General features: G+C 40.3%; 2 protein-coding genes across 8 annotated transcripts in view; both read right to left on the bottom strand.

Moving 5' to 3' along the window:
- The window catches only part of tspan4a (tetraspanin 4a), a 192,069-nt gene that overhangs the window by 9,026 nt on the left and 159,837 nt on the right, over window positions 1-23,206 (bottom strand). For all 4 annotated transcript variants that reach the window (XM_074622065.1, XM_074622074.1, XM_074622059.1 and 1 more), the window contains 2 exons: window positions 10,673-10,774; window positions 7,914-8,045 (listed from right to left, as the gene is read on the bottom strand). In XM_074622065.1, coding sequence (XP_074478166.1) covers window positions 7,914-8,045; window positions 10,673-10,774 — 234 coding nt within the window. The remainder of the gene's footprint in view (window positions 1-7,913; window positions 8,046-10,672; window positions 10,775-23,206) is intronic.
- Window positions 17,242-23,206, bottom strand: part of LOC141759697 (casein kinase I) — a 407,488-nt gene continuing 401,523 nt past the window's right edge. For 2 of the 4 annotated variants that reach the window (XM_074621994.1, XM_074622010.1), the window contains one exon: window positions 17,242-17,253. The gene's annotated coding sequence lies outside the window, so the exon portion shown is untranslated. The remainder of the gene's footprint in view (window positions 17,254-23,206) is intronic. The other 2 variants (XM_074621986.1, XM_074622003.1) reach the window with 1 other exon arrangement.

The raw sequence follows: 23,206 nt of genomic DNA, 5'->3' as shown, positions 1-23,206 counted from the left end.
GGACCGCCTTCTTCCACCTCCGCAACATCTCTAGACTCCGCCCATCCCTGTCCCACTCCAGCACTGAAATCCTGGTTCACGCTTTTGTTACATCCCGGATCGACTATTGCAACGCTGTCCTCTCCGGCATTCCCATCAAACTACTCAACAGACTCAAAATCATTCAGAACTCTGCCGCCCGGATCATCACCCGCACCAAATCCTCCGACCACATCACCCCCATCCTCATCCAGCTGCACTGGCTCCCTGTTAAATCCCGGATCGACTACAAAAACCTTCTGCTCACCTACAAAGCCCTCCATAACCTCGCCCCCACCTACCTCACAGACCTCCTCCAGGAGTACACTCCCTCCCGTTCCCTCCGTTCATCATCAGCCGGACTTCTGACCACCCCCACCTCACGCCTCAGCACCATGGGAGCCAGGGCATTCAGCTGCTCTGCTCCCAGATTATGGAACTCACTCCCCCCACACATCCGGCAGTCTGACAATATCACATCTTTCAAATCCCTCCTCAAAACCCTACTGTTTAAACTGGCCTACTCTCTCTAGAACTCATCATCACCCATCCTATGTGTCTGTACAAATATGTCTCTGTCATGTCCTGTTGTTTTTATATTGTTTTATCTGTCAATGTTTTAACTGATTTTTGTAAGGTGTCCTTGGGTGTCCAGAAAGGCGCCACTAAATAAAATTTATTATTATTATTATTATTATTATATACAGTCTATGAGTTGTTTTAGGCACTTCAACGGCTGCCATTTTCCAGGTAATTACAATCTCAATGTTTCCATCCACATTAAGCATACCAGTTATCTACGTTCAGAGGAAACCTTGAAACATTCGTAGCCTTTCAAGCTATCAACGAGAGCGTGAGGAGGTCTTTTTTTCATCTGTAGAAAATATTTTTTACACAGTTCCCGAGGTCACGAACACTCAGCTGCCGGCGACAAAGAACCACAGGAATCTAAAGCCGACACCAAGGATCAGACTTCATTCCAACTCTATTCACTGAAAAAAATGTATATGAGGTCTTTAAAAGATTTGTATCTGTAAAAAGATACAAACCTGTTGGTGTCCCTGAATGACCTCTCTGACTTCCTTTTGCCACTTCTCAGGAGTATGATTTGATTTCAAACTGAGAAGCAAAAAAATGTGTCACTGATCTACAGTATGTGCACCGCAGAAAGATGAATGTAATCGAAATAATATACCTAAAAAAAAGAGTCTGCAGGTATTATTGACAGAGAACTGTTATGCTTCAATGTGAACACTAACAGAATCCTTCATCTGCAGGGCAAACATTAATCATAATACTGAACTACCTGGATTAATTTGCCTTTCATGCTGGTGGTTAGAGGTCTACGTGAAGGCCAACAAGCTGTCACCTGAAGGAAGTAAATATGCATAATTTTGAAAAATCTTTCAATGGTTTGTGCAGAACCTGGTTTGAGGAAAAGTAATAGAAAAACATTTTAAAAGGTCGTTAATTTCTAAAATAGCATAATTTTTAACAGCTGCAGTTTGGCCTTTTCCACTGCTGAGTGGACAAATTAAATTGCAAACAATTGGAGTTGAAGGATTTGTATTTATAGACAAAGGCCTGTCTACTCCCACCTGTGACCATGATGGCATCATGTTTGAGATCTGCCCTTTTCAAGTGGAAACTAAGGTTTACTTTAATGGTAAATGGTAAATGGACTTGCGTTTATATAGTGCCTTTCTAGTGTTCCGACCACTCAAAGTGCTTTACACTACATGTCAACATTCAGCCATCCACACACATTCAAACACTTACAGCAGACTTTAGTTTCTAAACTGTGGAACGAGTTTTAGTACAAGTTTGAAACAGGGTCTCTGAGTCCGAGTTTTATAATCATTACATTCAACTGTATGATGAGAATCTCACCACATGGTTCATTTAGTCAGGCTGTACTCATACACTATTTGTAGCTATACATATTACAAGCGATGCACTGTATTTTTTTAATTTAATTAGTATATATACTCCACGAAATCAAATTGTGAACCAGGAAGTATAAAGAGCGGCAAACACCGTATAGGGAAGAAATCAGGGTGGATGGGTGGGTCAAAAATACCGGATTTCGGCCCAGGAGACCGTTGTTCGTATTCCGCGTGAAATCACAATTCTATGTTGATTCATTTGTCACGTAAATTCCATAATTAAGTTACGCCATTTCCTGAGTTATTTTAACCCAAACCACGATCTTTTCCTAAACTTAACAAAGTAGTTTTGTCGCCAAAATTAACCAAGTTGTTTCCTGTGAAGACATGTTGTTTCCTTATTTTGAAAAGACTGGAGCGGAAAATTTACCCGTTACTGGACATTTGTAGGAAAACACATGAAAAATGAATAATAACTTTTTGGAAGATATCATACGAAACTGATGTATGAGGATACGGTGTTTTAGTAGCTGTTCTGGAGCTTTCAACAGCATAATTTGCCTTGTTGTACCAATTTAAGTACTTCGTTGAAACAATGTGTTATAGTGCTCAGAAAAAAAGTAAAAATTGAACATCTACAATTCACTGACAACTGGCCTCCTCCATCTGTTGACGAAGATCATGTCATATGGTAGAAAGTCCCAGAACAGCTCGTAAATGGATCTTGAGGTGTTTTCAGCTGCTGTATCCAAGTTTATGTTGGATACGCTTGAAATCTGGTTTTAAATACAAAATTGAAATCATCCGACAAGGTGTGACATTTCTTAAAAGAGATGAGTGACACACTTAATTTGGAGCATTACAAACTGTAACTGTTTCTACAGGCGACATCTGGCTCACTTGATGTGATTTTTGAAATGGGCCCATTTACCAGTTTGTTGCATCGACTCAATAACATCTGAAGCTCCTCTGAATTCATTGTCATTACTGTTCATCATCTTCACTCATTATGATGGAGAGACCGCTGCAGCGCTGCTGGATGACAGCAGCAGACAAACACTCCATGTGTTAAGTGCCTTCAGTGTGTTAATGACAACAATGTGTTGACTTCAAAACTTATTTTTCACTTACATTTTTTTTCATCGCATCTAACTGTGACACTTTATTTTAATCTTTCATGCTGATCCCCCAAAATAATAGCGCAATAATCAGCTTTTGCAGTTGGCAGAGCTGAACAACATGCAGCTGTTGTGCAGGGCTGCTGCTTTTGAATTTTTCACTTTGTCTTTTTTAGTGACCTGAATAAGTTGCATGAGAAAAGGAAAAAAGGGTGTTTCTTGCTTTTATAGCTAATAGACTTTTAAAGTAACCCAGGGTAAAATATTGTTTTAGTTACTTAAGGAAGTACTGTCCTCGCAGAAAGTGCAGTGCAGTATGTGCTGTTAAAGGGACATCCTGCCACCATTTATGTGGACGTCCTGTCAGTGTTGATGGTAAATGTAGTCAATTAAAGCAATAAATTCCTCAGTGTGTGCTATATTTGCCAAGAAAGCTGAGTTCTCCTGATCGCGGAGCCGTGCTGGCAGTGCTTACATGTACCAAGATGCATTGCACACAAACTTCTGGCGCCCGGAGGGTCCCCGGCAGCCATATCCTCCCCGCTGCAGCCTTGGCCTCTCTCCGCTGTATTTCTTCGGCCGTATACTCTGGCTCGAATAAATACAGCTGAATATCAGAGACAGCCAAAACACTGTAAAAATGTATCCTCGTCCATAACATCCCTTGCACCCGTATTTCGGCCAAAAAATGTTTACTAAAGGAACAGTGTGTAACATTTTGGGGGATCTATTAGCAGAAATGGAATATCATATTAATAACTATGTTTTCATTAGTGTATGATCACCTGAAACTAAGAATCGTTGTGTTTTCGTTAGCTTAGAATGAACCCTTCATATCTACATAGGTAGCGGGTCCTCTTCATGGACCAAACCCAACTGGCTCTAGCGAGAGCCTTTCACATTTTTACGTTACCTGAAGGCGGTTACGTGAGCCACAGAGTGCAATACTGCGATACCGCCAACTGTCGTCTAACTTCCATTGCTCCTAAAGTAGTGTTATTATGGTAAGGATGACCTCTGAGCGAGGCGAACGGCGTTACCACGGTTTTGCACTCGGTGGCTTAAATTACCGCAGTCTCGGAAAGGCAGAAGTAAGCAGCGGGGTACTCAGTTGGTTGCAATCTGCAACCACACCATTAGATGCCACCAAATCCTAGACATGGTACCTTTTAATACAGGTTTAAGCAATTATTTTTTGTTGTAATTGACAGCCAGATGAAGATATCAATATACTGTAATATATGCCTTGTAATTGTTCTCTTTAAGAATAATTTTAGATCATGTGGCTAAAATATTATCCCAAGTGACTTTAGCACACTATGGGACAGATTAAAGATCCCAAATAAGACATGCTAATTGGCATCCAAGATCTGAAGTTCTCAAGGCATGTGGCCTAGTGGAGCCATAAACTGTGAAGAGAACAGGACCTAAAATCGACCCCTGAGGGATCCCACAGGAAACAGTGAACTTAGGATGCATTTCCAACCCAGACTGAGAACCTTTGGATCAATCTGATGAAAACCAGCCAAAGGCTGAGTCAGAGACACCTACCTCGTGTTCCTGCATAAGAATAGTGTGGTCTGCTGTGTCAAAGGATGATATAAAAGCTGGAGGAAGGTCACAATTTGATGCATCAGCTGCCAAGAGGAGATCATTAGTCAAGAGGGCTGATTCTGTCCGATAGAGCAAGGTCTCTGAAACCAGACTGGAATTTTCAAAGATGGTGTCCTTAAGCAGAGAAGGCAGCAGTTAAGCAATTTCTCCTGGACTTTGGGAAGAAAGGGGATTTTGAATATGAGTCTGTGGTTGTTCAGAGCTGAGATTTCCCATCTTATTCTTAAAAGAAAAAGCCCAGTTGCCAGTTTTCTAGCTTCTATCTTCATTTAATGACTGAGCAACTGCTGGGACTAATTGTGTTAATGACGAGTTTATGGGAAGAGTGTCGAGAGAACAGGTGGCTGCTTTCATGTGAGACACAATGTGCTTCAGTTCAGAAATGATCCTTTAGTAAGAGATTTCTGTGCAGCAGAGTTTGCCAGGGTGACGAACAGGTCACAAGTAGGTGGAGTAATTTGACTTCTGAATGAATGTATGATTAATAACAGCTGTCCCTACATATTATCTGAGCACACTCAATTACCTCTCCTGCAACAACTTCCAGGCTTGCTACATCACGTTACATCTATTTGCATACTTTCCTACTGCAGCAACACGAGTAACATAATCATTAACTTGCAACATTAACAGTCACGCTCACACTCATACACATGCAACCCCTCTTGGCAGATTTTACACAACAGTAATGAATTTAACTCGAGTGCCAACCCTTTTTTTCACCGTCTGGTTTGGCAGCAGCACAGACGCATCAATTATTGGTTTGAACCTGATCAGGATACAAAGTCTGTGTGGCTCATCAATGGTCTAACAGAGTGGTTCCCAACTTTTTTTCCTTGAAGCCCCCTCCTACTTGTATCTAAGAAAAGCTGAGCCCCCCCCCCCGACGTCAAAATCCTCAATTTGAATAAAGTGATTCAGTATAATTTCTATTTTTTATTTTTAAATACAAAAACTTTCGTTAATGAATAAAACTCGTCAGTTTTGTCAACATGAATAAAGTGATGACATCTTGACAGATTTGCCAAGTGCATGCGGCTACATAATATGATCTTTTTTTTGGTAACGACTTAATTAATTTACTATAATAGCGTTAGAGCCAGAGTTTGTTATTCTGGTTAAATAAATGTAATTTATGGTGTTGTTAGACTGCTCCATTAATACAGGTGCATGCCTACCTTTGTGTGCGTCAAACGGGAGAGCAAATACGTTTTTGAACACAGTGAAAAATTTTGTTTTTGAAAGGCTAAACACCAACAAAGCAGAATATTTCCTTAGATTTTGCTACTAGGTAGCAATGTATAAATTATCCAGTAAGTGTGTTATTATGATTTTAGTTATACATGAGCAAATTTACATTTTGACAACCTCAGAACTGATAAAATCCTGGAGCACCCCCTGTGATCTTTGGCAACCCCCGAAGAACACCAGGTTCGGAACACCAGTCTAATAGCTGTGAGGAGACTCAGCGATGCACCACAGGTGTAAGACCTCTAAACCTCAGTTGTTGTTTTTATTTTTGTCATTGCAAAGTATTTAATGACATACAGAACATGTCTGTCATTTTGTTGAACGGCTGCGTTCTTAATCTTCAATCACAATCTGAAAGTTAAACAACTCTCTGCAGTGCAGCTTCTAAAAAGTAAAAACACTGATTCTACATCAGACGAACATCAGACGAACATCAGAAGTGATTAATTCAATATCACTAATTATGAACAAAAATCTCTCACTATGTCCTGCTGCTCGTGCTGCACAGCTAAGGTCCAAAAAAGATAGCAGACCTAGTTTGTTTTTGGCTTTGCTCAATTGGACGATTTGTGAGCCAAGTTGTTTTTCAACAGAATTACTTGAATAAAAAGAATAATTTGAATAAAAGTTCTTCTTGGTACGGAGAGAAAAACAAACATTTTAGGAAGTTAAATCATATTCATTATGGTCCCAGAATGATTTAGGATTAGACCTTTCGGCTTTACAAATTTGCATTTAAATTAAATGTGACCTCTTGTTTGTTTTTCTTTGTTTTGAATCTGTACCTGAGATTAAATTGGACCTTGGTTCCCCCGTACAGGTCAGGTAGACTCTCACCAGCAGAGATAATAAACTTAAAGGCAGAATGAATTGGATTTGTTGGTTGCGGTTTATAAACACAACTAGTTGGCCCCTCCTCCCCGGCTCAACGACATCAGAAGCGCAACCTGACCGCAGTTAGGGTTAAAACTCGATTATACTCCCGAACGGACGAATACACGGTGTGGACACCATGGAAGCATCATAGTTCTGTTCATACTGTCTGCTCGAAAAACGCTCTCCACACATGCGCAGTAAATCGCTACACTGCCACTTGTAGTGGTTGGCGTTGTGGAGTTTTGTCTGCTTGGCGTTTCGCCTTGCTATATATATATATATTTTTTTTATTTCAGCACTATATCAGTCATTTGCATACTGTAGTTTCCTCTTGGTCTGCTTATGTTTACGATCTGGCACCTGGTTGCTACATTTTTATAGAGTTTGATGCCCAGAAACACAGCAAAATAAGAAAATACAGGCAGAGGGCAAACACAGCCACACACATTTACAACCCAGTCTCACGGGAGACCTATAAATAGACGTTACACAGACATTCTGCGTGCCATGCGGATGCATTTTAGCTTTTTCGCATGTCATTTGTACGCCATGCAACAAAACTACGGTAATGGCCGCAGTTAGGTTTAGGCAACAAAACCACTTTGGTTTAGGAAAAACGTCATGGTTGGGCTTAAAGTAACTACTAAGTAAAAATAAGTACAGAAACAATGTAACATAAATACGGAAAATGCATCACAAGCGTCACTACAAATGACACGCCAAATGCAAGAAAGCCATTTGTAATGCACGCTAAATGCATTTTGCATTATCGTGGCATTGATGCGCCTTTTCGTGCGAACGGGCTGTCTAGTGGGTCATAAGGGATGATCGAGAGGGATTATTTTTGTATTTGAGTATTTGAGTCTATACATTGTTTTTTAGGAAATCTACTACCACTATTTCTGCCACATTATGGTGATTATGGATCCCTCATCAAACTTTAAATACCAGTTCTTTCTTACGGCCCCATGCACACAGCTTCACAGGCCTGCTGTGCCTAGTTACGGTTGCTAAGGTATGATTCGACTACACTAGGGAAGGGGTTTAGCAAACAGTGAATTTATAATCCTGTGTAACTGTAAAAGATTAGAAAGTTAGTGATAAGAAGCACCTTTTGGAGGTTTACTTTGGTTTTCATGCCAGAACTTACCGCTGTCCACCACGTTCCTGGGTTGTCCAGGCCACAGTTGTCGCTGTACTCCAGGCAGCAGGAGTCCGGCACACGGGTGGCGTTGTAAACTTCAAACCAGTCTGTGTGGTTGGTAACTCCACAGCAGCGAAACTGCACCAGAGAGAGACGACAAGGAGTCAAGAGAGTCTGGCCTTTTATTATCACGACACTGAAATCCTAATGCATGATATCAAATAAACATCCTCCGCTGATGGAATCTCAAATTATTTACCTGACAAGAATACAATTTACTGGGCAAAATAATTTATATGTGCTGGGGGTAGAAAAGCCTTAATCTTCCCGATATTGAGCTGCAGCCCCTTTTGTACAATCCGCATCTCATTTGTCTCAAAGACCTAAAATCATTTTCTAACTCGCCTGCTTCTTTTTATCTACATCTCCCCCCTTTGTGATTGGTATGGATTTTTGATAAGGGATCATGGCTTCCACCACAATTCAATTCATCAGTGTACTTCTTGAAAAGATAAAGTCCCCCTGATGTTTTGTTCATTCAGTGGACTTTATTTTCCACACAGGAATAATGCTCCCCACGCCGCTCCGTGCACAGAATCACGGATTGTGTGTTAATTTCAAACTCGCTCGCCTGCTTAAACAATGGATCAAGTTTGCAATTTATCATGAGCAGAATTCACATTACCAGAAAGCATTTGAAGCATAAAGTTCAAGAACAAATCAAAGGCTAAAAACTGCACAGTCGTAATATTCAAATGTTTTCACCTTGAAAAGTTTACAACCACCGTGGCGTCTTCGCCTTTCTGATTTATTGTTCTTGCTTGTGGCGCCTTTGTGGATGTTTGTACTACTTTTACTCATGTATGTAGATTATTTTGTATTCCATAAGCAGACATTAATAATATTCAGGGTGAACTTTGCTCCAGGGACATCTGCTGTATTATCTATTCAGTGACTCAGCATGTACGAAGGAGGCTTGGGAGGGTGAACAGTGACAAAATGAGAGCTGCCTTTTAATGGACCTCATCTAAGCCAGACTTTATGGAGCCCCACACATAGCCGCTCTGATTTGACAAGGAGAAAAAGTGCACATTCACTCTTGCACACATGCTTTTTCAAACCGCGGCTCATTCAGGCCTCATGCTATCATCCTGTACGCAGGGAAAAAAAACAACCTCTGCACATAAAAACCCACACATGCACACATTTGCATATATTATTTGCATAGCAATACATTTCTCTGTCATCATTTATGCCCTTTGCACACAAGGACACACACTTGCACAATAAGCCTTGCAGATAGACGCATGCACGCACTAGAGCCATACATTAAGCATTTACTGCACATTTGCTAATGGAACAAGCCATAACACTGGATCTGTGATATGAAATAGGTCCAAAGAGCCCTGAAGTCTGCGATCTATCATTTGATGTCTCCCAAAGGCATCCGCCAGCAGCAGCATCCGTCCTCTGTAATTCCAAATCTCTGTTTCTCATATTACGTTGCACATTCTTTGCAGAGGAATTTAAGAAAATATAAATAAATAATACAAAAGAAAAAAAAAGGCACATCAAAGTGGGAGCTAGAGTCAAAGATTACCTCGGAGAGTCTATGATGTCTGCATTAATCTATCCGACAGTATTTAAACTAGCAGATCTTTGAGTGTTTGTTACTGTCGGTTGAGACATTTCACACATTTTTTACTGATGCCATTTTTTAGATTGTCAGTATTATTTTATACCAGCCAGCTTGTAAATGTCTAGATCCCATTAACCACAGAATGGATTGCAGTGTTTTATTCAAATTTTACACAAAATGTAAAATCAAATGGCCCTTCGGCATTTGACGACTCCCTTTTAATTTAATGTGATCACAGCGGTGCAACTGGTGAAACCTTGCCGATAGCAAAAGTAAGCAGTAGCATAATGAATTATGCAGTCAAAACATCATGTATCTCAGCTTGTGACAAGGTATTTTGCCTGACTTGACTTGCGAAATGGCATTGAAGTTCATTTTGAATGGGCTGCAATGTTAACTACAGAATGTTTTTCGCTGGACCGCAGAGGGCCAGCCCTACAAACGCAAAAGTCTGTCACTGACTGAGTAATGAAGCTACACGATTGGTCGGCCGAGTGTTGGAGTTTCCTCATTGGTCGAACAGTCCGTTATGCAAATGAGCCCATCCAGCTCGACACGTCCGGCTCACAAAACTTGGACCAAGCTGTCAAACTAGGCGATCTAGTTCTAACATGAAACGAGATTCAGCAGTGGCATGGCCTATTTCTTGCTTAAAATGTTTTCAGAAGTAGATTTTGGTGGATTATTTGATGAAATAACAGAACGTTTAAGAGCAGGCTGCGAAGTTGTTTCCTGTTTGAAACGGCAAGCAGAAAAACAGGAACCAATCACATACATTAAACAATAGAGTAGTCAACGCTTGAACGGCCAGTTTAGTGGAGCAGCGTGTCACCTAGTGTCCCTGCCGGACCTGGTGGACATGTACCGCTGGATTTAACATTATAGACATGACCACTGACTATTTGTACAACAATTTAGCCACAAATTCACAGACTGGCCGTACACGGTCCAGACATATACTCTGTTTTGACCGAGTCTTGTTTAAAGCTTTTACCTCAGCCAACTGTGACTGAGGGGAAGAGAAATGTGTGTAGAAAAAGGAAAGAAGAAGAAGAAGAAGAAGAAGAAGAAGAAACCTTTGTGTCTCATCTTCCCAGCCGCCCCCTCCAGTGATCACACATCTTACATCAGTTTGTACTATCATCCAGGCGTTGGTCAGACCCACGTTGCCCTCTGTGCCGAAGAGCTGGAGGCCCTTCTTCAGATCCCTCTGCGCGTAGTGATCAATCTGAGAAGACAGGACAAGAAAACGGTCGTGTCAATCAAGATAATTTAACAAATCTCATTTCTACTTGTGTGAGTTTGAGGGAGATGTGAGAGAGAATGTGTTCCTTTTAAGCATTGAATGCTTGGAGCAGTTTTTTTTCCTTTAATCATCATCAACAAATAACCACATAGGTTCTCTGTTCTCCTCTAAGAAAACCTGCAGTACAATCTGTTCAATCCAATGTCACGCCAAAGCGTGTAATAGACCCGCCTGTCCAACAGAGGACAGCGTGTCAGTGTCACGTTTTATCTCGCCGAGGCATGAATATTTAGGCTGTTCTCATACACCGTTCGTAGCTATACCTACGAAAAGTAATGCACTATAATTCGTATATCCCACAAAATCAATTTGTATTTAATGCACGCAATTGTTGGGATCCAGGAAGTATAAACAAAGAATGCAGTTGCTGGACATTCGTAGGAAAACGCATGACAAATGAGAAATAACTCTTTGTAAGATATCATACAAACTGTCATATCATACGAACAAAACCACTTAGTTAAGTTTAGGAAAATCGTCATGGTCGGCCTTAAAATAAGCATGTAAACTAATTAAAATATGTACAAAAACAGCGTAAAATTAGTTTGGAAAATACGCCACAAACATCACTAACATAACTTACAAAACATTACAGTCAGTACAGACATGGTGTGTAAATGACATGTCTAAAGCAAGAATGCCGTTCTTATTTCACTGTTTTGCCTTTTGTGCATTATCGTGTCATTAATTTCGTGCGACCGGCCTGATCTGTTAGAAGTGAGCCAACTAATACAAGTTAAATATACATTTTATGTAATTTGTACCTTTATGTGACAGCAGACAGTATAGAAAGGGAGAAATCACTGCATTTCTATGGTGACCCACTGTTTTATATGGTAGACCACTGGCCCACACAGTAAACATGCTTAGAATAGAATAGAAATAAATAAAATATTTTCCTCCAGGCCAGGAAATGTGTCTCTGTCTCAATAACAATAAACACAGTGCATAGAACAAACACAACTCAATAAAAACAAATACAGAACAGCAATACATGTGCAAAGGTTAATAACTTATTGAAATCTTAATATAATAGTGCTGTTTGTTTATTGTAATGATTCTACAAAGGATCCATTATGTATCTTTTGTTTGTCAAATGTGTTTTGCGTGTATTGCATTGTCCCGAAGGCATAATATCAAATTCAGACTGGAGGGGATGTTTACTGTCATTAGAAGCAGACACTTTGATACCTGACTGCCTGTAGTTTCTCCTGCTAAGCAGCAGAGGTGGAGGAGGTACTCACATCTTATACTTATGTACAACTAGCAATATCACACTGTAGTAAAAGTCCTGCATTCAAAAGAGGAAGAAAGGAGAGTGAGGGAGTGAGAACTGTCTTTCAATGAACTTAGTAGTAATGAATGTCCTAAATGTATATTTCTTTTACAGAGAAAGAAGCTGAGAGGATTCACAGCTGCAAGTGAAGCACATCCAGCAGCCTCTATCTCCTCCTATGTCTGCCACCAGGTCACATGAAAACATACACATGTGAGTGTGTTTTATTACATGTTTGGTTTGAGGAACTGTTGTATTTTTTCATTTGAATACATCCCATGAAGCTTGATACACCCAGTATGAATGAATTCATTATTCAGTCCCATTTGATCTCGGCCCCTCTGTGGTGACAGTGACAGACAACACTTCTACTCAAAAAGCAATATTACAAAATTTCATTTTAGACATTTATTATTCATTTATCTACTATTTTTTTTATATATATATTACACTACTTTTGTGAATCTAAGACTTTGGTAAACCCATCTCAATCACCAAAACAAATCATCCATATGAGTAAAGGTATGTTTTCACAAGAGATTTGAAGAATTTCAAAAAGCAGACTTCAACATTTCAGCCATAGGGCCAAATGATCTCTTTACACAGTGCTCTAAGACAGCGGTTCTCAACCAGGGGTCCTTGAGGGAGTTCCAGGGGGTCTCCAGAAAAATGGTGAATACTTTATTGTCACCATTTAATTCACTATAGAAGTGAGCCCGATGTAAATAAGAGTTATTTACATCGGTTATCTTCTCAACTGTAGTTGACAACTATCGAATTCTGGTCTTAATCATATCTAATAAACAAAGTCTTTTCAGATTTAGGTCCCTGAAGCGAAGTCTTTTCAAAGGGGGATCCGTGACCTAAATGTGTATCAATATAGGGGTCCTTGACATGAAAAAGGTTAAGAACCCCTGGCCGAGGACAAATGGGAGCCTCAGTGTAAAGAAAGCTGATATTGTTTGTTGTTCTGCAAATTTTGATATGAAACACATTGATATGATGTCATATGTAAGTACCTTTTAAAAGGGGAATTTAAGAAGATATGTAAAAATAGACCTCAGAGGGTTAAGACTAATAACTGTGGTCAACAGTAGAAACAAGGCCACTTGGCTGAACTTAAAGGAATACTTCATCCACAAAATGATCATTTGTAGATCATTTAGACACCCCCTTTGTTTTTCTTGCATGTCTCCACGGCGAACGGAGAATCCAAAAACAGAGAAAAGTGGTGATGAATTAAATGGGGGTCACATTTAAAACCGTCAAAACATCAAAACTCACACAACTCATGCAATATAATCAAAGTCTCATTTATCCGGTTGAATGCTCACTACTTCCCAAACACATGCATCTTCGCTAAAATCGTACTATTTAAAACACTTTGGACTCGCACGGACGAGTAGCTCGTCTGTGTAGGCGAAAGTGTTTTAGATTTTAGCGAAGAAGCATGTGTTTGGGAGGTAGTGAGCAAACGACTGGATAAATGAGACTTTGATTATACTGCATGAGTTGTGTGAGAGTTGGATGTTTTGAGACAGTTTTGCGGCCTCCATTTACTTCAATTCATCAAGACTTTCTCCGTTTTGGATTCTTCATTCATTGTGGAGGCATGCAAGAAAAACTAAGTTTTGTTCAAGAATTCAAGGTAACATGGGGTGTCTAAATGATCTACAAATGATCATTTTGTGGGTAAAGTATTCCTTTAAACGGACTGAATCGGACTTGCTTTGAGTGAACCAACACGCTGCAGGACGGCAGGATACTGAGCCGCTGTTCAATAAACAAGCTCCGTGCAGATTAATGTGGGTTTAATTTAGAAGCTTTGGTTCAGGACGGTGAACCTAAACAAACAAGATAAAACATTTAACAAAATCAGCTTTTTTTAATCATAGAAATCGAACTGTAGGTGTGAACACAGTCACAGAGATAAACATGCTTAAATACACCGCAGCTTCGCAGTTCCCAAATCTAAAATACATACTTTTAAAATCAACAATACAATCAGATAGTGTGGGAGCTATATACAAACAGCAAACACAAACTCCACACACACACACACACACACACACACACACACACACACACAGAGAAGCTGCTGAGCCTTGTTTACACATTTGGTCAATCCCATCAGATATCAGTTGCATTGATCTCCACTGACCTTGCTGTCTCCTACACCGCAGCCTTTTACCCTGAGCGGTGGTGCCGACACCAAACACCTTGTTAAATCTCTGTCTTCAAACACTCACACAGAATATGGCCTACGTTTCGCCAAACAACATGTAAATGTTGAATATGAGTTGCTGCATACATTTATTGTGATCCTGGACAGTATAATAGGGACGAACAAGGTAAATTATTATCTGACAAAGCCTCCCTACAAATATCGCTCACTGTAATTTGACATTTCCATGAGACAGGCGATACAATGATGAATGACTGATTAATCAAGTTCTCTAGCTCACTCGTATGTTAACACGCACCCTCCTACACAATTGGATTAACACACCACAGGCTTGGCTGTTATTGGTCTGTGCTTCCCATTTTTACTGTAATCTGGAGACATGGCAGATGTACTGGAAACATTAGATTTCTCTTTAACAATCAAAGTTGTAGTTTCTGAATAAAGTTGAGTTAAAGGTTCTCTATTCACTATTCAGCGCATCAATATAGCAGCCAACAACTATGTGCTATGTAAAGATATAGAGGAGTAATGTCTACCTGAGCAGAGAATGAAGTCACTCTCACTCTGTGTGTGTTGTAATCAGAGTTTGTCTGTGCTTTGTTGCCATGCGTTCGTTTTATTCCACGAAATCAATTTGTATGTAATCCACGTAATCGTGAACCAGGAAGTATAAAGAGCAACAAACGGCGCGTAGCGAGGAGGTCGGGGTGGATTTGTCTGACTTTCACCCAGGAGACCGGTGTTCGTAGCCTGTGTGAAACCAGAAGTCAACGTTGATTTATTTGTCACGTAACTTCTGTACTTAAGTTACGCCACATCTGTAGTTATTTTAACCCAAACCACGATCTTTTCCTAAACCTAACCAAGTTGTTTCCTGTGAAGTTTATTTTGAAAAGACTGTATGCGTTGCTGGACATTTGTAAGAAAACGCACGAAAAATAAGGAATAACTTTTCGTAAGATGACATACGAACCGCTGTATGAGGATACGTTGACTGGCTAACTCATGGCCACCGCTATGGCGGTTACAGCTGATAACACCGTTGTCGCAGAAGCGTAGCACCCACCCTCTGGTTTCCCCTCAGGTTAACACTGTTAGCTCTGTCAGCACTGTTGCCGTTGTTTACACTATTAGCACTGTTAGCTGCGAGCCGCCGGCTCAACCATCGCCATGTTGAGAGCTGTTGAGAGCCAAAAGAAATGCTCTCAATTGTCACATACCACCACTTTGTCGCGCTCCTTAGCATCACTTTAGGTTTAGGCAACAAAACCACTTATGGTATTAGTTAGGTTTAGGAAAGAACTACATGGTTGGGCTTAACACTACTATGTTTGTACAGTGAAAATTACACTGAACGTTGTGAACACGGGACACAAACAAACAGCTGATTGTAACGTGAAAGTGAAACTTAACGCACAGGACACTAACAGCAGTCTCCCGGATGAAAGTGTTTGTTGGGCCCATCCACCTCTCCTCCCACTTGGCTGGTGTGTGTCTTTTCGCTTTAAACTACATCACCACGGCACTTTCTCTGAGCGTTTACTGTTGCCGTGGATGGCTTTACATTGTAGTTAATGGAAAGTCCGGTGCGTCTCATACTCATGCTAAAGGGTGCCTTATGCGGCACTATCTCATGTCGACAGCCGTGAGGAAGTTCTTTTCCTGTAATCTGGGGTGGAGGGGATCACATTAAGAAAACGGTAATAGAGCCACGTCAAGGAATGTGGTACCTGCCATGACTAGGGATTTCTACATGTACGTGCTAGATGTTTGTAAGTCTGTATTATTGATTAATATTGATTAACATGCCTGCAGGTATGAGTAGTTGTGTGAAGCAGTTTTATTAAACTAGTAGCTGTGGGGTAAAATGTGCCATACGCCCTGAGGAAAGATGAACCATATGTTCAGCTGATATTCCATTCACTATAATTACTCTATAGAGAGATATCACCATGTCAGACGGCTAAACATAAAACCAGTGGTGGAACGTAACCAAGTACATTTATTCAAGTACTGTACATTACAGTTTTGAGGTACTTGTACTTTACTTGTGTATTTCTATACTTCTGTTTCATTACATTTCAGAAGGAAGTATTGTACTTTTTACTCCACTTTATTTATTTGACAGCTTTTGTTACTTTGCAGATTATTAATAAAAAAATATAAATCAATGAATAAATGATGATGCATTATTATATATTAAGCTACCCGGCAGTATACAAAGTAATTGAAATAGCCCCACCTTTACCAGCTGCAACATTAAAGTGATGCACCTACATTAATGCACCAATATAATCCAATTTACTTTACTTTACAATTATTATATAAACATAATATATTAATTATGAACATATTATTCTGAAATGGGCCATTCTGCATAATGAGCACTTTTGCTTTTGGTACTTAAAAGGTCCCATATTGTAATAAGGGAGATTTTCATGGCTTTTATATTATAAAGCAGGTTTAAGTGCTATATAAATACTGTGAAAATATCGAAACACTCAATCCACGGAGAAATACACACAGCCCTTATTCATTTTTGGGTGTGGTGTATGTGAATGACATCAGCTGACAGGAAGTAAACATGGACCCAAGCTGTTGCCTAGCAACGCAATTCTGTCGCAATTCCGTTGCAATGACAGACAGTCTGAGAAAAATAAAGATTTTTTTGAACATTACAGCACGAAAACATGTTGTAGTAGAAACCCACAATACAAATATGAACCTCAAGATAAGCGTGATATGGGACCTTTAAATGTATGTGTATTTTTATCCTAATATTTTTGTATCTTTATTTTGGATGCAGTATTTTTCTTGTATCAGAGTATTTTTACACTGTGGTATTGCTACTTATACTTCAGTAAAAGATCTGAGTACTTCTTCCACCACTGTGTAAAATATAAAGGGGCTCATAACGTAGCCAACAAAACAATCAACTGAAACAGACAAAAGACATTGTTACTGAGAAAAGACGTATTGAGAGAAACGCATGAAGATGTGATACCAATCTGTCTCTCTTGTCTCGTCTGAAAACAGTCTGATTCTTTTTGTTTTTTTGATCTCATGAATGTAATTTAACAACAGAACATGTTTAATGCAACAAACCATGTTGACAGTTTCATATTTTCACTCAAAACAACAGCACCGTGAAATTTTGCTCAATAAAAGTGCCAGGCACAATTTTGTGTGGGTGAGGTGACTGTTCATCAAATCCCTGAATACCAACATCAGACTTGTAGCTTTGCAGGGAGTTTTTTTTTTTTTTTTTTTACAAAAAACTAAACAACTCAAACAGTCTTCTATATAAAAGTAAGTAAAGAACAGAGAAGCATCCTGACAGTTTGAGATGGACAGTGTTCTTGACAAACTTATGCTCCCTGCGGTTTCAGCCTACTTTTCAGTTGCATACAGTTACACTCTATCATCAACTTTTGAATCCTTGTCAATACTTGGTCTGCAGCTGTTGCCATGGTAAACAACGTAAACAATCAAAGAAACAAACTTTTTGCCTACAAAAATTATGATTTTTGGATAATTTTTCTTCACACTTCCACTGGTGTAACTTGCAACCCGGAAGAACGCCAAAGCGTGTAATAGAGCTGCCTGTCCACTTGAGGATAGCATTTTGATGTCACGTTTTGCCTCGCCGAGACGTGAATATTACATGTGTGTATGAAGGTGCAGTACCAGCAGGGGGCAATAAAACCACTTAGTTAGGTTTAGGAAAAACGTCATGGTTGGGCTTAAAATAAGTACAGTATGTAAACTAAGGAACATAAGTACGGAAAACACGTCACTAAAAAACACATGACAATTGCACCAACGTAACGAAAACAAAACACCGGTCTCGAACACCGGTCTCCTCGACCGCCCCTCCTGCCCACAATAAGCAGTCTTTCTCACTTTTCATTTTACGTCACTAGCTCTGAGCGCGGCATATTCACGCTCATGCATTTACATTGCACTCAGTACAGACTCCATGGAGTACAAATGACACGCCAAAACCAAGATCTGTACAAGCTACTTTAATATTTTGAATTACCATGAAAGCACAACAACCTTATAGCTCTCAAACCCACACCCCTGACATGTTATTGACTTCTATCATTATTATGATTAGAATGCTAGCAAACAATGCCTACACATGCAGCAGAAATACAGCCCCATTAGCATTCATTTGGACTTGTGTTTTCAGCTTCTGCTAGATGGTGGACTCTCTGTGCTGGGTGCTGGGCAGGTAATTTGGCAGCTTCTGGAAACAGGGTTGACGAGATCTGTCGGTTTCTGGGCACTTCCACAGCTTGAGTGGAGTACACTACATGGGTACTGAGACAGTGAAGATACCACGGAGAGGTGGTAATAGGGACAGAATCCTAAGGGAGGCGTATTGGATACAATTCTTTGATACCCTCATTCCCAATGGGATCAGTGAGGAGAATTCGATAGCTTTTTTCCTCTTATAGTTTGTGTTCTTTTCTTGGTTGTTCATGTTTTAGTATCTAGTATATATTATTAGACTCTGTGTCTGGAAAGATCGTGGCTCTCCCTGTTGGGATGTACTTGCTGTGCTGGTTGCGGTCACCTATAATTAACCCCACCTGAGTATATTGATTGTGAAATTGCCAGAATACACACTGAAGAAGGGCATCTTACCCATAGACTGTGTATAAGAAGTGGATGAGGTCATTGTGACATCACCTATTGGTTTGTGGACTGCTGTTTTGAAGCCTCAAGTTTGGCATTTTGGCCGTCGCCATCTTGTTTTTTTGCAACCAGTAGTGACTCGAGAGCTAAGTACAACCAAACGCTAAATAAGAGATTTTTAGGCAACCAAATATGTTACAATTAACTTTCATGAACTGAAAACACACTGTGAAAGGGTTAAAGATACCCAGACCGGACAACGCCGTGGTAGCGACCTGTCAATCACAAAGTAGCCACGCCCTAAAGCATCCCCTGCTTTATGGTCTATTTGACTCTAAATGGGACCATAATTTACTAAATGAATATCACGCTGTATTGAAGAAGACTTGAAACTGGTGATTGAGACCATAAACTCATGTTTACAATGTTTACTGAGGTAATAAATCAAGTGAGAAGTAGGCTCATTTTCTCATATTGCTCTCGTATATGTGATGATAATCCAAAACAAGGAACGAAAAGATGCTAAAAAGCTGCGTAGAGCTGTGGAGTTTACTGATAATTCCCTGTGAGTTTGTCAATTTGAGTGATCCCCTTTCGAAATGATTGATCTTTAATATTGTGCACAGACATTTTCAGCCAAATGCCAGTTTATTACCCTCATTATTACACTTCATATGTGGGACTCTCTCGTCCAATCACAGTCAAAAGAAGATGTTGCATTAGGGTCTGTAAACATAAAAAAAAGAATCATAATTTGGATGCCTCAAAGAGACAGAGATGAAAGAGAATTTTGAATGACAAGACAAATGGCACAGATTGTAATGTCTTGCAACAATAGAGAACTGTTTTCTGATCTGATTTCTATGCAGTCTGGCGCTGTGAGCTGCTGCATGACATCACAACTCTGGCACAGAGCAACATGTGAGGCGAGCAATCTATCTGATGTAAGAATCTAGCACAGGGAGCCCTTATCTCCCATTTGAGTGGACCGGATAAAGTCTTCTGAAGTTGTTCAAATAAAAGGAAAAAGAAAAAATACTTTTTATTCAAACCTAAGTAGGTCATTAGTAAAGAGTGACTCCTGTGGAAGTGCGGCAAGGCAGACTGTGCCTAAGCCACGGCTGTACTTTTAGCTCGGTATTGATGTTGTCCTCGGGACTTAAGTCACCCTTTAACTACACCAGGCGAGTCAAAGATGGGCCATCAATTATTTATATGGCGGGGATACAAGGAGAGATAAGAGATGTATATGGAGAGGGGAGGAGAGGAGAGGAGAGACAGAGAAAGAGAGTGGGTGCAGGAAAAACGTAAACAGGGGAAAAGAAGGAGAGGATGAGCCAGACGATGATGAAGGGCAGAATATGTAAAAGCAAATACAGTACACTGTGGGGCAGATGAAGTGGTTATATGACTCCCCGAACTCTTAGATTACAGTAGCGAGCAGAGAAAGGGAGCCCTCCATCTGTGACAGCCGGGGAGAAAGGACATTAAAGAAACACAAGAAAGAGATTTGAGAGGAGAGGAAATAATGAGAGGAAAAATGGCTCAATTTGCTGACTCCCTCCAAACAGTGTATATCCATTACCTGTGTCATAAATGTAGCAGGAAGACAGGATCAGAGTAAAGTAGATAAAGGCATCAGAAAAAGAGGAAAGATGTGTGATCATATTCCCTGTGGATGTCCCGTAGACACATTATTTCACATTCAGATGCCAAACTGCATAAAACATGCACCCACTTCATCTCCTACAGTGACGTTACAGGTTCTAAAAGAGGAGGATTTTAACATTATTGATTCATAACTTAAATTGCTGCCTTCAAGTTTGGAATTTACTGCTGCGGCGACGGCGGCTTTGTACCGCAGGATCATCCCATATCAAGGTTGTATTAAATGTTTGATTTGAAAAGTCATGTTTCAGTCGTTTCAAATATGGTCACCCAGTCGAGTCTGTATTTTCTGAATGTACCTAAATGTCCCACTTGGCTTCTGCCTTCCTCACCTATTGGGTGCCCCACGCTTATTGCCAAGGGTTTCCTGCAAATACTTTCATTTCATCCTTCCTCCGAGGGAGCCCACATTACATTCCCCGGACCCAATTTGGACTGAAGTCAAGGTTTTTCAAGGCCATTTTGACTGCAGACACACTCTCGTCTGACTTGCATGCACTTTATTTCCTACAACCTGAGCTTAAATCTTCTTCTTGCACTGCAATTCGAAAAGGAGTTATAGGGGGATGCCATCCTTCTGAAGAATCCACATATGTTATTCCTGTGCCTCAGGACACATAGGTCAATAACTGTGAACTTGGACAACTCTCCTCTGAAGCTAGGAACTCAACCCGTCAATTTGTAAAGTGAGATGTGGAATCTGGCAGTGCTCCTCAGATAATGAACGGGACAACCAAGTCACAAATTCAAGGCTTATATCTCTGAATTGTAATTCTGTCCTGGGGCACGGCAATAACATATGTGAATAATTTAAAATGTGTGGCATTCCCCCTTTAAGTGACTAATCTGAGTCCTTAGCTGGGGCAAACCAATTACAATCCCAGTTCGGGCAAATCAATTACAATTTCCATCCTCTGTTTCTAATCAGCCACTGATTAACACTTGGCAAACCATGTGAGTAGACAATCAATGGCACTAACGGGGGGAAAGCAGGGAACTAGCAGAATCGCGGCAGAACGCCTAAGAGATGGTACTTGAACAGCCTTAATGAAGGTAGTAATAAGATGAAAGATTATAGACACCATGTTGCACAATATCACAAGGTCAATGCTCGTTATTGTCATGGTCTTGGGTTTCTGTTTAGTCTGTTTTCAAAGTTACTCTCCCTTTGTGTCATGTTTTCTTTTACTTCCTGCCTGTTTTACAGTTTCCAGTTAAAGCTTCAGTATATTTTCTGGCATCATTGGGAACAATTCCATAATAACATTTCAGCATATTGTAATGCAAGTGTTCTGAGAGAAAACTAGACTTCTGCACCTCATCATGACTCTGTTTTCAGGCTTTAAAAAAATCTAGGAGACATTGGCCAATCACAGGTCATTTCAGAGAGAGAGCGTTCCTATTGGCTGTGCTCCGGCTGGTGGGCGGTGCTTGGTATTTCCTCAACTGATCTCAACATGGCTGGCGGGTCACAAACTTTCTCATTTTACAGCTAAACAGTACACTACAAGATGATTCTGAAAACATTTGAGGTGAGAAATAAGCATTACAGTAACAGAATATTGATTCATATTTGATCAGCGCTGCCTAGTTTGACCGTTTGGTCGGAGTTCACGAGTGATTGACAGCCGGCTACACACTTTTCTACCCACTGCTGCTTTAAGTAGTTCCTTGTGTATTTAGTCAGTGTGTTTCCCTGTTTCAGTCAAGGCTATTGAACGGTCTTGAGCTATGGGGTATGACACATACGCAGTGAAACTGGAGCAATGATGTTGGAGGGTTACAGCAGACAGAGCTGAGATAAAGGGATGGTGTCCCCTCAGGAGCTCTTTGGGTGCACTCGGCCTCACAGAACGTTTTTGGGTACACTCGTTCTCAAATAGAAAGTGTGGTCTTTAATTAAAGATCTTTTCAATAATTGCAGAGCTCTAATTCTCCCCCATAAAGTAGACTAATATTGTCACCCTCCCTGCAGACACCTCAGTGAAATGAATCAATCATCCCCATGTTCTATGATTGTGCACCAGCTAGTGAGCCTTTCGTCGAGTGCAGACAAGGTTTCAATGCGAATGATATGACCGTGACATGTCCTCTTTTAACCCTCCTTGGTTTCAGTGTCAGGTCGTCTGCATTTGTTGCTGCTGTCATCGCCTGACGGTTTGTCCTTGGTTTAGTTTTGGTATTTCCTCATCCTGCTCCCTCAGTTTTTGTTACTTGTCAGTTTTATTTTTGGAACCAGCTTTCGTCATTAAAGCTCGCCTTATGTTCAATTCAGCCTGCCTGGTGTCCTGCATTTGAATCCTACTCTCTGAACTAAAACTGTAATAATGATCAGAGGTTCAACAGAAACTTCCAATGGGCTTTTCCTCGTTTAATGAAACCTGAAATTCAACAGAGATCCTTTTCCTGGTGTTTTCATGCTGCTCCAAAAAAAGTGAAGTATGAAACTATTTTGATGCGTAACTGAAATACTCTTAAAAGCTTTCGCCTGCAGCTATTGACAACAACAGGTGCATTTTTCTGATGCTGGCATCTGATGCCTTCAGTCTGTCCTGAACTGTTTACATCACAGTATTTTGAT

This window comes from Sebastes fasciatus, chromosome 2 (assembly GCF_043250625.1).
Source record: "Sebastes fasciatus isolate fSebFas1 chromosome 2, fSebFas1.pri, whole genome shotgun sequence".
In the NCBI taxonomy this organism is placed as follows: Eukaryota; Metazoa; Chordata; class Actinopteri; order Perciformes; family Sebastidae; genus Sebastes; species Sebastes fasciatus.
This window is presented reverse-complemented; position numbering and strand designations above follow the sequence as displayed.